Source organism: Anomaloglossus baeobatrachus, chromosome 10 (genome assembly GCF_048569485.1).
Source record: "Anomaloglossus baeobatrachus isolate aAnoBae1 chromosome 10, aAnoBae1.hap1, whole genome shotgun sequence".
In the NCBI taxonomy this organism is placed as follows: Eukaryota; Metazoa; Chordata; class Amphibia; order Anura; family Aromobatidae; genus Anomaloglossus; species Anomaloglossus baeobatrachus.
Genome location: NC_134362.1, coordinates 61,421,579 through 61,436,286, shown reverse-complemented (window position 1 = coordinate 61,436,286; position 14,708 = coordinate 61,421,579). Strand labels below are relative to the sequence as shown.

Here is a 14,708-nt window from a genome sequence, read left to right as displayed (position 1 = left end):
GGTGTACGGTGCTGCATGAGCCCATTGTTTAGTAACAATAAACATTATTCTCACATGTCCACCGTTCCCACAGTGCCTTCAGCTTCTTCTGTGAGACCACAGGCCCATAGCCCCCTCCGCGATAGCGTCCTGTACATGGTGCCACCGCCGCTGCCGTTATGGCTTTACTACAGTTAAATGCTTTGCGGTGCTGTAAAGAATTCAACAGCACTCCTCCATGATCGCATCCCATACACGGGGCCGCTGCTGTCAGCGCTTTACTGCAGTTGAATGCTTTACGGCACCACAAAGCATTCAACTGCAGTAAAGCCATGACGGCAGACAGCAGCCCCGTGCATCGGACGCTATCTTGGAAGGGTCTATGTGCCTTGCTGTGTACAAGAAGCAGCTGTGAACACTGCAGGAATGGAGGAGAGGTGAGAATAATGTTTATTGTGTGTAAACAACGACATAATAGGGGACAAGAAGGGGACCGGTAGGAGGGCATTACTAAACAATGGGCTCATTACTACAAGGAGGGGACAAGGATGTGCACATTACTAAACAATGGGCACATTACTGCAGGGGACATTACTAAACAATGGTCACATTACTGCAGGGGACATTACTAAACAATGGGCTCATCACTGCAGGGGACATTACTAAACAATGGGCACATTACTGCAGGGGACATTACTAAACAATGGGCACATTACTCAGGATATACTCCATTATATACGCTATATCCCAAACTCTATATTTTAACTGGAAAAGTTGGGGGTCGTCTTATATGCCGGAAAATACGGTACATTCGGATTTTAAGACACACCCCTCATTTTCCTCCCAAATGTTGAGTCTTATAATTAGAAAAATACGGTATATGTCTTTTTATATATATTTACGTTTACTTTTTTTTACAAAAATAATGTATCCTCCATCAGGAATATGGTGCTCTATTGGTACATTCAATGCATGTGCTGGAAGATCTTCCTGCACATATGTTGAAGGTAGGATCTATGCATGGTGTGAACACTGCCTAGTAATAATATTTGTATACGGTGGAGCAAACTTTTAGTCATTGTTCTGTTATTTTTGTTTCCCTCAGATCGTCCTGATTGCATGGATGGCCGCATATGTTTTGTGTTTTACTCACGCATGAAAAACATAAAGGAGGTGTACGTTACATCATCCACTGACAGGTTAGAGAAGGATGTTAAAGGACAGGTGAGAACATCCATATGATCTAGAAATAAATTTGTATTGAATGTGGGTAATATTCAGCAAATGTTCTACATGTACAGGGGTGATTTTAGGTTCCTCAGTTTTGCATATGTATTTTATCGTGGTCCTATTCCTCTCTACAATCTCCCCATACACATGTACACTCGCTCCATGTTCATCTTCCTAGGAAGAGGGGAAGAATACATTTAGAAATCTGCCAGTGTGAACAAAGGTGGGGCATATTAAAATCCAATATGTCTGATCTTTCCACCACACAACAGATTCACATTAGATTCAATGTTTATGCCCAGTTTTAGATGGGCTTCTTTTGAATATTTTTATGGAAAATATAGGCATAGGAGTTGTGCCGCCCCGGCAGCGGATCGAACTGCTCGGATCCGTGGGGTGCTTGTTCGTGGCTCGAGGGTCTCCGGACACGGGGACTAGGGGTATATTTACAGGGGAGTTATAGTTCGTGACGCCACCAGTGGTGTACGGTAATTAGGGAACACTGCCGCTGCCGTTGGGAGTACCCGGGGTGATGGAGTGTGGCAGCAAGGTGTTGTTGCCCTCCACAGGTAGGGCAAGGCCCCGGGACTCTGGATGGGACTATGGGCTGCCATGCAGGGGGGTCACTCAGGTACTCACTCATCAAATAAGCAGACACTGACAACCGGGTAAACCAAGTCTCTGGATACCGCTGCCTCTCAAAGAGGAGCTTGTCCAGGTCCCGTCCCCTGCAGTACTGCCTGGTGTTCCGTGACCTGCCTCCTGGTACAAAGTTTAGATTCTCCGTAGTGGCCCGATAGCTTGAAACTTGCCAGGCCCCGCTCCCCACTGTGGCTAAGTGAGGGAGCCTGCTCTCAGGGGCTCACGCTTGGGATTTCAGTGGGCCGCTTGTGTGGAAAGCCCTATCCCCCTCGTTGCACTAGTGCCCCGATCTCTGAGCTGGTGGGAACAGTCCATAAAAGCCCTGTTCTCCGCAGGTTAATTGCTGGGTTGCTGAAGCTTCTCCCCGAACCTAGGGTCCGTGTACCCCGCCGTGCCTTCGGCACTGGACTGGTGATAGGACCAGACTGCTGACCGTCCTCTTTGACAGGTCCCAGGCACCTAGCCTCAATCCCCTGCGACCGGATGTCCGACTCCTCTAGGCCCAGACCACCGTCTGCAACCTAGTCTGCTTCACCTGGGAGCCACTACTCCCAGCTTCCTTAGAGCTGCTCACAGCTTGAGGGCTACCACTTCCCTCCTCTAACACCTCCCACCTCCCCTCCTGACCCCTAAGTGGGCGGCCCTATTCCGCTTAAGCCAACCACTGGTGTGCCTGGTGCGTGTGGTGCAAGGTGTATCTAAGATTTGATTTGCTGTTGGAGGCAGCACTGTAGGATAGAGACCCAGAACCATGGGGGGTTGAATACTGCACGGGGAGGGCAGTTTTTGCAGTACCCTGTGACGACCTGAATAGTCCAGGGGCGTCACAGAGTCCTTATCATTTTTCCCTTTCACTCCCCTGCCCTCACAGGTGCAGTATGTGGACATTAGGCCTCCTTCACATGTCCATTTCCACACGTACCAGAGACACGGACACATGTAGACTCATTAAATTCAATGGGTTCATGTTTTGACATGGACTGTGTGTCTGTATGAAGCACACGTGTGTCTGTGTGGTCCACACGGCAACATGTCCGTTTTCTGCCAGCAGCAAGAATGTCACACGGACTGCACACTGATGTGATCCGTGTGACATCAGTGTGGCACATTCTGGAGGAAACATGTCACTGAGAATTAAATGTATTTTTATACTTACCTGTCTTCGGCACTGCTGTCACTTGCTTCCGGGCCTGCTCATTAGGCTCATGAATATTCACTACGCTGACTGCAGAAGCGGAAGCAAGTCTGATAACAGCGCTGTAAACAGGTAAGTATACAAGTTTGTGCTATCCGGATGTCACACGGATAGCACATAAACAGCACACGGAACACACACAGATGGACATACGTACCTACAACACGGACCGTGTAAAACGTTCGGGTTTTGTACAGACGTGTGAAGGGGGCCTTAGTGTTTTTTGTGCTTTTTTGTTTGAACCCAATTCATTTTTTTATTTATGCCTTTTTTAAAGTTTAATCTATATGTGTTTATCTGTTTTTTTTTTTCTTTGTGTTTTCTCCTTTTGTGGGCAGAATTTAATCATTCCAGATGTTTTAGTTTTGATTCATCTTTTTAAACAGGCACAAAATTTGGCACAACTCTGCTCCAGTCACCCCTTGAAGTAGTTTTATGCACATTTTCCAAAAAGTCGCCACTTTGACATCATTTTGAAAAGAATGTAACTTTTTGTTCAAAAAGTCGCAAAAATGGTTAATGACGACAGATGCCTTTTTTTTTACGTTACCGTAAATTCATGAACCACGTACACCATTTGGATGAATTTGGCGCAATAAACATCAGCGAATACCTCAATGGAAAAAGAAAAATGATGTAAAACACCTGCAAATGATGAATCTGGGCCATAGGCTTAGGGCGGCTTTGCACACTACGACATCGCAGGTGCGATGTCGGTGGGGTCAAATCGAAAGTGACGCACATCCGGCGTCACTTGCGATGTCGTAGTGTGTAAATCCTAGATGATACGATGAACGAGCGCAAAAGCGTCGTTATCGTATCATCGGTGGAGGCTCTGACATTTCCATAATGCCGGTGCAGCGACAGGTACAATGTAGTTCCTCGTTCCTGCGGCAGCACACATCGCTGTGTGTGAAGCCGCAGGAGCGAGGAACATCTCCTTACCTGCCGCTAGCGGCTATGCGGAAGGAAGGAGGTGGGCGGGATGTTTACATCGTGCTCATCTCCGCCCCTCCACCGTGTGACATCGCTGTGACGCCGCACGACCCGCCCACTTAGGATTAATTATCGCTACGGCAGCTATCACAAGATATCGTACCTGCGACAGGGGCGGGGACTATCGCGTGCGACATCGCAGCATCGGCTTGCGATGTCGCAACGTGCAAAGCCCGCCTTACTCTTCAAGGGCTGCACTCTTCAGAGCAGTGTATTGAGCAATAAGTGGGATGACCGAGATCCAGACCCCCACCGTTCAGCAGCAATGTGCAGCCCCTATAGTGTATAAAACCTTTTTTTTTTTTAAATGATAGTTACCCTTTAATCTGTGCCTAACTATATATGTCTTTTTCTTCTATAGGTTTCCTTTTACCGTGGATCGGTCCCAGAGGGTCTTCCTGAGGAAGTCACTAAACACAGGAAGGGCTCCCGATCTGATTGGATGGCAACTTTACCTATCAAATTGCCTGTAAGATGTTTTTACAAAAAAAACCAAAAAACTGAAAAAAATGTTTTTTGGGGATTTATTTTTAAGTGCGCCTTTCAGATCATTCATGTAGCCCAAACCATGGGCAGCATAAATGAAGGACGGGCTCTGTTATTGCAAAAGAACTACTGTATGTTTTACAGAGAAAATGTACATTATACAGGAGATGGGAATGAGGAGACTATTCCCTGGGGCAGGATCCCACCAACGTCTCCCCACCCAGCTCTGCTTGATTGGAAGGTCTCTCCCTATGTCTGTATAGAGAAAGAGCTGTCAATCTGTTTTTGATCAATTTGTTTATTTCATGATCTTTATTAAAAAAAAAAAAAAATTTGCAAAATTGCAATTTTTACACTGGTCAAAGAAGCTGTCCTTTCTGTAACAGTTTTCAGCAGACTCCTTTGTCAGCAGAGGCAGGATTACAATGACAGGTTACAGCTCTATACATAGCTGATAACACAGAATCCACCAATCACAATAAGTGATGTCATACCTGTCCCTGCTCCCCACCTAATCACAATGACCTTTGAACACGCTGATTAGATGCTTCAATGTAAAAATATCGGGATTTGACCATTGTGGCTAATGTACACGTGTCATTTCCTAAAACAACAGGAAGTTAGACTGTAAAAAAACAGCACCAGTGGCCAGTTTGAAAATTTAAAAATTTCTATTTATTACACAAATTTTGATATAAAAATAAAAAAACAACATTGGCAAGAAAAAGAAAAAAAATGCAGCACAACAGCCTTATATAAACAATAGGTCATTTTTGGATTACAGCTTCCCTTTAATCTCAAAATGATTATAAAAGCTATCCGTTGCCACTGATTTTTTAAAATTGAGTGGGTTTTACATTGCTTATAGGGGGTCTCACAACCCCCCCATGATGGCAGATCTTAAAGGGATAAAATGTATTAGGTATTTTGGGCCTAATCCTTGTGTCAGTGGGATGTGCTCCACTGTTAGAGGGCTCGAGCGGTGGCATACTTTACTTTTCTATTGTAAAGACCAGTGTTGACAGATATCCAAATTGATGGCCAGCTATACCTTACAAGGAGAACATATACATCATATTTCTAACATTTTTCCTCTTATTTTCTCTACCAGAGAACTAAATACCCAAATGGAGAAAATGACAGGCAGAGAAGTAATCACTCACTGCCTCCCTTGAATATAGGCAATCCTGAGATGGGTTATCTGACCGAAACCAATCTACTCAGCATCGCCAGTCAGATAGGATCAGATTGGATGAACATTGGTTTGAAATTGGGTCTGCCGTATAACGAGCTAGAACGGATTCGCTTTGACAACAGGTGAGAGACATAGCACATAAAACAACCAGGTCTGTCGTTGCCATTAAAGGGAACCTGTCAGGTCCCATATGCCTTGTAACCTACAAGCAGAGTGATGTGCGGCCTAAAAACCCCTTCCTACCCATCCCTGTGTTATAATACTGTGTAAAATGAATTTATAAAAAAGTTTTATAACTTACATGTTCCATATGTAAATGAGCAGTGGGACTAGTCCCCTGGGCGTCGCTTCGCCCCACTTAGTTTACCCTCTTTCTGTGGTATCATGCCCCTGTGGGCGTGATACCATGGATTTACATGAGCGACATCACCATCAGCTCCTGGAGATCCCACGCGTGCACGCTTCTCATTCGCGCAGCCTTCTTTGCCGGGTGTTTACTTGGCGGCTTTAGGCCTCTTTCACACGTCTGTGAAAATCACGCACGTTTTTTCACTAACATGTCAAAGGTGCGTATTGCCCTCCGTGTGCCGTGTTTATGGCACACGTGTGTTCTCCATGTGCTATCCATGATAACACACGGAGAACGGGAACTTTCTGCTCACCTGTCCCTGGCGTTGCTGTCCGTGGTGCTGATCTATGGTCTCCGGTCCTACCAACTCCCAGCTGCTGCTGCTTCTGGCCCTCAGCGGAGTGAATAAGCGATGAGCTTAATGAGCGGGGGTCGGAAGCGAGTGACAGCAACGGCAGAGACAGCAGGGCTGGAGAAGGTGAGCATAGAAATTATTTTTTTCACAGACGTGTGTTTTCTCTGGTGCGTGTCACAAGGATCACATCCATGTAGTCCGTGTGCGGTCCATGTGACATTTGTGATGCCGGAGAAAAACGGACATGTCTATGTGTGGAGCACACAGGCACACATATGCTTCACACGGACACATGGTCCATGGCAAAACACGCATGTGAGTGCAGACCCATTGATTTTAATGGGTCTACGTGTGCCCATGTCCCCAGCACGTGAGGAAACGGACCAAACACGTACCGGAGACTTGGACGTGTGAAGGAGGCCTTAGACACACTCTGCGCATGGTCAGAACCGCAGGAGTCTTCTGATCACTCGCAGTGCGCTTGTGAAGCCGACAAGTAAACACCTGGCTAGGAAGGCTGCGTGAATGAGAAGCGCGCATGCGTGGGATTCCAGGAGCTGACAGTGATGTCGTTTATGTAAATCCATGGTATGACGCCCAGAGAGGAATGATACCCCGGAAAGAGGGCAAACTAGACAGGATGAAACAACGCCCAAGGGACTAGACCCTCTGCTCATTTACATAGGGAACATGTAAGTTATAAAACGTTTTGTATAAATTAATTTTACACAATATTACAATACAAGGATGGGTAGGAAGGGGTTTTTAGGCCACACATCACCCTGATTGTAGGTTAGAACGCATATGGGACCTGACAGGTTCCCTTTAAGTCGGTGTCCACACTGATCACTTCATCAATTCCATCAATAATATTGAATTAGTGGTTTTATGAATTCTATGGAGGCAGAAAGATATCATCACCCAGAAGAACAGATTTCCACGTGTGTTTGCCTTCACCATAGATAAAAGGTGGTTTAACAATTAGAATTTCAGGGTTGGGTTCAACCAATCAAAATCTGTTATCAGGATAGTTTTTCAGGGAAAAATCTGCCCAATCACAACTTGTAATTAACAATTTACAGTTATTATAATTAAGAACTTCCCAAACTTTCTTCAATGACCTCTCAAACCAAACATTAGGAATGTTTGTGCTTACCATGCCAAAAAGGACATATGAGGTTTGTGTGTTGCTGCAAATGTGCTACACCATTCTGCAGTGCCGCCATAACAGTATCATTGGCATGCTAGAGTGCCTTGTGATGCAGTAATGTGGAAAAGATGTATCTGCCAAGACAGAAGTATGATAAGACTTTCCTGCTGAATGCGGAACCGGGGCTACACGCTGCCTTTGGCCACCACACCTGTTGTGTGACCAAACTTTGCTAAGTGTCCCTGCTACATTGCAGCACAAGACGTTAGGTTAGTGGGGTCGCATTGTGACCCTGAGGGTACTGCGACTGCAACAAGCAAGTTCCTAAAAATCTCATCTGTTTTTGTAAATGCACTTACAATGTTTCCTCAAAAATAAGAAGGGGGCTTTTATTATTTTTGGCTGCAAAAGATGCACTAGGGCTTTGTCATGGGTGTGTCATGGATGACAGACAACCCTGTGGTGTCCGGCTGCAGAAGGCCACTGCATTTGGCAGCACAAACTGCTCCTTAATTTTCCATTTTTTCCTCTGTGCTGTGAAAGGAATTGTGTGTGTCTTCTCTGTTAGGGTTTACTCTTCCCCCTTTAGGACCCTGGGAAGAAGTTTTTTTTTTTTTCCAGCTTCAATCATTATCCCTCTGTATCTTTATATACCTGCATTTCCCCTTGGTATGTTGCTGGTGATAGAGTTAAGTTTCTATAAGGTCTTGATTGCAAGCAGTTGGCTTGTAATCATCGGGAGAAAGGGTGTGTATGTTGCTGTTCCTCTCCCTAAGTCACCTTGGAGGCAAGTTTGTTTGATTTCCAGTGTTTGTCTTTCCTGTGCCTTCTTTAGGACTTAAGGGGGCTTTACACACAACGACATCGCTAACGAGATGTCGTTGGGGGTCAAGGAATTTGTGACGCACATCCAGCCTCGTTAGCGACGTCGTTGCGTGTGAAACGCACGAACGACCAAAATTACTCACCTAATTGTTGATATATTGATATTGTTCGCTACGGTAGCGATCACCCTGTGACGCACTGCCGATGCGATGTCGCAGCGTGTAAAGCCCGCTTTAGTGGGGTTGACTAGAGCTCATCTCGCCAGGGCTAGGTATGCTGCTTGGTGCATAAGTGCAGAGCCTATCTAAGGACGTCAAGGGAACCAGGGGCCAGCGGCAGGTTTTATCAGGGGTCATCATCTCCCCCTCCCCTAGACACAGGGTTTCCCTCCTCTCCTTTTTCGCCATTCATTCGATATTTCTCCATACATAGCATGACAGGCTTATTTTCAGGGGATGTTTGATCTTTTTTTTTCTTTTGCTGTATGTTGCCCCATTCTGTTGCTCTAAGCCCCGGAAAATTTATACTTGCGCGCCCACCGTTGGTACACAATGAATATTCACCGCTTCCCTGCCCACCCCTTTGTGCCGGCATCAGTGATTGGGTGCAGTCATTTTCCATTAACTGCGGGCGAGTACAGCAGCCTCACTGCACCAATCACTGATGCCGATACAGAGGAGTGGGCGGTACAGGGGTAAATAGTCATTTTGTAATAACAGTGGGCACGCAACTGTACATTTTCCAGGGCTAACAGCAACACAACAGGGTGACATACAGCAATAAAAGTTACATATCCTGAAAAGGCTGCCCAAGCCTTATTATAGGATACTATTAGTATGATGTACCGCAACTAGGGCTTATTTTTGGAGAAAGCCTTATATTTTAAGCATACTTAAAACAGGCCAAAATAAATCCTGCTAGGGCTTATTTTTAGAGTAGGTCATATTTTCAGGGAAACGTTAATTGTACGGACACAAGCAATTGACAAGGGGAAAGTAACTGTCAATTTATTCACATAGTTCCAAAAGGAACAATATAGCAATAAAACAACTCTGAGTTCAAAGAAAAGATATCCGTGTGCAGGGTTAGCAACTGATGGCACATGTGCTACAGCTGGCAGATGGGTCATATTTGCCTAGGACACTTTGTCCACATCCCTTTAGTCAGCATAGTGGATGGATGGAGGAGCAGATGGCTGCTGGAGAGTGGGAGCCTCCGGAGCTGCTGATGGGAAAGGAGCAGGCTGCACATAAGCCTCGTTGCATCAGTATTTGTCAGCCAAAACCAGGAGAGGGTCCAAAATATGGAGCAGTTGCAAATCTTACCATCATAGTTTTTTCTCTTTAAGTTTCAGCCCTGGTATTTCTCACAAACACAGATATCTCTCTTTTTTTGCATATGTGAAAAATGAACCACTTTTCATAAGTGTTTTAGATTAGATTTTCTTCATCGTTTATGTGCCCACTTTTACAAATATCAGTGTTTCGCATGCTCCAAAATAGAAAACTGATGGAGATTGCTCAATATTCTCCTAGCAAAAAGCACATAGATGCAACTAGGAGGGCATCAGTGAGCTTTCCAAGTTTTTCACTAACCCACATATTGCAATGATCAAAAAGTAGGAAAAAGAGATTGTGAAGGGAGAAGAGCACAACAGGGTAAAACCCTAATATAAGAGATAATATAAACAATAGTGTTTCTCATCTTGGGTGGTTTTGTGAAGTCACAACCACTGTACTGGCACCCTGTTGGGTTTTTACACTTAATAAAGATGCCACAACGGCATTGAAACGCTTCGTGGATAATAAAGAACCTTCAAAAACATATGAACAGTCCTGTAGACTATAGTGGGTACATGTCTATCCGTCAAAATCCGTCAGAGTGATAGAACCCGTATGTGGAAAACAGATGTCTGAATTAGGTCCTATTTGTTGTACATTGCAGTATTGAAGGGGTTGTCCAGGCTTGGGGCGCAAGTCTATGACTTTAAACTTATGAATCCTCACAGTGCCCACTGTCTGGAGTCTCCAGTGCTGGGAGCATGCGATTTGCATACTTCCGGTCACATCCTGACTAGACATGTATGGCCTTTTGTATTCAGTGAGGCTGCGCATGTCTAGTCTGCATGTGACTACATGTATGCAAATCACAAACTTACAGTCATATGACCACTAGCCCTTGATGACAGCATCAAAGAATCCTGACATCGTGCACTGTGCACACTATGAGGATTCACAAGTCTAAAGTCATATAGAATGACTGCAGATTTTAACGCCAAACCTGGACAACCCCTTTAAGCTCAGTCTTTCAGTACAAATGTGTATCGAGTCCTTTTATTTGTGCACTACATATATTTCTATATGTGACATTGATTTTACAGGAAACTAGTTATTTGTGCCAAAATTGCAAGGACGATTATAACAACTGCATGGGTTTAAGGATGAAATAGCGATTTTGCAGCAAAATCATGGTCCTATATAGCAATGCGGGGTAACTGGGGTTTTCAGACATTTTTTGGAAAGGTCAGTTAAGCCCCATCTGGCCTTACTTTTTGGCTACCTTTCGCCTTCACAACAAACTAACTTTTGATATCAATGTAATACCATAGTAAAACGGTTGCATACCTAATGTTAGTGCCATAAGTGTTTCCTACATCAGACATGTTAGGAGAATGGAGAGGACCTCATTAAAGCAAAATAGAAGTGTGAATTCTTCAGTAGTTCAAATGTATTTTAACACAGAATTGTTGATATCTGATGTAGATAATACTTCCGATATTCTTATGTTGTGTCTTCCCAGCAAAGACTTGAACCAGATAATCTTGGATATGATATTTCTATGGGCCCGTAATAATGCTGTGCAGCCGGACTGCGTGCAGAAGTTGGTACAGGCCATGAGAGACAGTAAAAGGAACGACATCGCTGATGAAATAGAAGATGTGATCACACTGGGGAAGGAAAAGTACACACAGTCCATCCGAAGAGTCGGCCTGGACCAAGGCAACAGCAGCGAAGACTCTGCCATCGCCATGAGCCAATCGTGAGGTCAGAATGGACACAAGCCGGAGGCTAACACCTACACGGACTAAACTGAGCCACGGCCGTCTCATAGTGAGGTCAGAATGGACACAAGCTGGAGATTACCACATATAAGGACCAAACTGGGCCACGGCCGTCCCATAGTGAGGTCAGAATGGACACAAGCTGGAGATTACCACATATAAGGACCAAACTGGGCCATGGCCGTCCCATAGTGAGGTCAGAATGGACACAAGCTGGAGATTACCACATATAAGGACCAAACTGGGCCACGGCCGTCCCATAGTGAGGTCAGAATGGACACAAGCTGGAGATTACCACATATAAGGACCAAACTGGGCCACGGCCGTCCCATAGTGAGGTCAGAATGGACACAAGCTGGAGATTACCACATATAAGGACCAAACTGGGCCACGGCCGTCCCATAGTGAGGTCAGAATGGACACAAACTGGAGATTACCACATATAAGGACCAAACTGGGCCACGGCCGTCCCATAGTGAGGTCAGAATGGACACAAGCTGGAGATTACCACATATAAGGACCAAACTGGGCCACGGCCGTCCCATAGTGAGGTCAGAATGGACACAAGCTGGAGATTACCACATATAAGGACCAAACTGGGCCACGGCCGTCCCATAGTGAGGTGAGAATGGACACAAGATGGAGATTACCACATATAAGGACCAAACTGGGCCACGGCCGTCCCATAGTGAGGTCAGAATGGACATCCGCTTGAGACTACCAACTACGCAGACCAATCTGCCACATCCATCCCACCATAGTGAGGTCAGAATGGACAAGAGCTGGAGACTCGCTAACACCTATATGAACCAAGCTGCACCAGGGCTATCCCATAGTGAGGTTAGAATGGACACGAGTTGGAGACTACCACATACAGGGACCAAACTGAGCCACAGCCGTCCCATAGTGAGGTCAGAATGGACATGAGCTTGAGACTACCAACTACATGGACCAAACTGTGCAACGGCCATCCCACCATAGTGAGGTCAGAATGGATATGAGCTGGAGACTAACACCTACACAGACCAAACTGTGCCACAGCCATCCCATAATGAGGTCAGAATGTACACGAGCTGTAGACTCGCTAACACCCACACGGACCAAATTGTTTCACGCCATCCCATAATGAGATCAGAATGGACAGGAACTAGAGGCTAACACCTACACGGACCAAACTGTGTCATGGCCGTCCCATAGTGAGGTCAGAATGGACAAGAACTAGAGGCTAACACCTACACGGACCAAACTGTGTCACAGCCATCCCATAGTGAGGTCAGAATGCACAGGAACTAGAGGCTAACACCTACACGGACCAAACTGTGTCACAGCCATCCCATAGTGAGAATGGACATGACCTGGAGACAAACACCTACACGGACCAAATTGGGCCATGGCCATCCCATAGTGAGGTCTCGCTGCCATATTCATTGTCATCTTTAATAACTGTAGTTAACTAGGAGAGCTGTCTCACTAGTCATCTCACTTGCTTGGTTTTCTAAGAAAACATGTTAAAGGGGCAGGAGATGTTAACGTGAGCACAGGGCCTTACACTGTGAATGCATGACAAATCCTTTATATGATTTCTAAACTAAACTTTTTCATTTAATATCAGTCTCGTATCTCAGAGAAAAGGTTTATTTTTACCTTTGTTGGTGTTCTTTTGCAGTTTTTTTTTCTGTATGTATTGAAAGAGATTGAGAATTTTCCTCCCAGCTTTAACAGTTGTGCTAATGGGATTAGACTGAAGCAATACACAAAAAATGTGACCTAGCCATATTACTTATATTATTTAATTTAATACTATTTATATATAGATATTAAAACATACAAAAATACTTATAAAAATTGTCATTCACATTAATGGGATTGTCCGGGATTAATTAATTTCTTGCATAGTGTGCTCCACTCATCATCCCCAGGTCCAATGCTTTTTCTCTGCCGCTGTCCCTGCTTTGCTGTACTCATCATCCCCAGGTCCAATGTTTTTTCTCTGACGCTGTCCCTTCTTTTGACATCACGCCTGCAGCCAATCACTGGGCTGGAGAAGTCACATGCTCTGTAGCCATATTATCACCCCTTCAGCCTGTCAATAAAGAGTGGAGCAGCGATGGATCTGGAGAAGTTGTGCGGGGCAGTGTTTGTTATTTTCTATGCTGTAAAGCATATGCTGAAATCAAAATGGATCCTTAATAATCCTCTTAAAGTGGATCTATCACCAGATTTTCCAATACAAATGACATTGACCTGATGAGGCTGTTCTATTTACTTTGGGTATTCATGTCAGAATGGCTGCATATTCCGCAAATTAAAATTTGCACTTTAGGAGTCCTGCTAGTGATGGATTAAATAATAAGTTTATTTTAATATTAGGCAAGGGAAATTTTCAATAATGATTTGTATTTTCAAAGTAAGTACAACAGCTTCTTCAGGTTTAAGATATATATAGTATGTAGTTTGTATTGTGAAATTTGCTGACAGGGCCAGTTTAGTATTTGCATGCTAGCAGAATCCAGAATCAGGACTTTGGTGTGTTGTCATAGGAGCGCTGGAACCTAATTACTGTAAAATTAATTTTCTTTACAGTAATTTTATAGGCTGTGTTAGAAATTGGATTCAAACCTTTTAGTATGAATTTGGGATAATTTTAGCCAGGGAAGAAATCAAATATTGGTCTATATAGGACTGATTCCCCACTATTTTGTTGACAGTGAGTTGTATGTTTAGCTGTATACTTTTTGTATAGTTTTCTGTATATTTGTGTAAATATATTTATAGAAAAGAGTTTTAAAAAAAATGTCTGAGCGGTAAAATAAAATAATTGCCCTGTTCTAAGCAGTCTAATGCAGTCACTTCCACTCACTGTGCGGTCATAAAACAATGAAAACAATGTGTCAATTTTTCTTAAAATATTTCTTTAAATATAAAAATGAAATTTTGTATACATACAATAAATGCTGTATATTTGTAACAGTATAAAACGTTAATAAACTAAATTTAATACAGTTTCTCCTGCTTTTTTTTTTTTTTTTGCTTGCTTCATACGATATACTGTGATATATGTGTTGTTCCCATAATATTGTATATTCAGCTGTAAATCAAGCAGTGCCCGGCAGTGGAAACCAGGGATACATACGGTTTTTATTTTGAGGAGCCATATTGTCAGATTGTATTATGTGCAGAAAACTAATACAATGAAATGAGAACCTGACATGTCCAGCCCGGCCGTGCCTCCAGCCTCAGCTACC

The 14,708-nt window shown here is 44.1% G+C and overlaps 1 protein-coding gene across 3 annotated transcripts in view; it reads left to right on the top strand.

The window, feature by feature from the left end:
- Positions 1-14,441, top strand: part of PIDD1 (p53-induced death domain protein 1) — a 93,088-nt gene extending 78,647 nt beyond the window's left edge. For all 3 annotated transcript variants that reach the window (XM_075326902.1, XM_075326903.1, XM_075326901.1), the window contains exons 13-16: positions 1,085-1,203; positions 4,404-4,511; positions 5,640-5,845; positions 11,202-14,441. In XM_075326902.1, the coding sequence (XP_075183017.1) occupies positions 1,085-1,203; positions 4,404-4,511; positions 5,640-5,845; positions 11,202-11,445 (677 nt within the window). In that variant the 3' untranslated portion in view covers positions 11,446-14,441. The remainder of the gene's footprint in view (positions 1-1,084; positions 1,204-4,403; positions 4,512-5,639; positions 5,846-11,201) is intronic.
- The last annotated feature ends 267 nt before the right edge of the window (positions 14,442-14,708 follow it).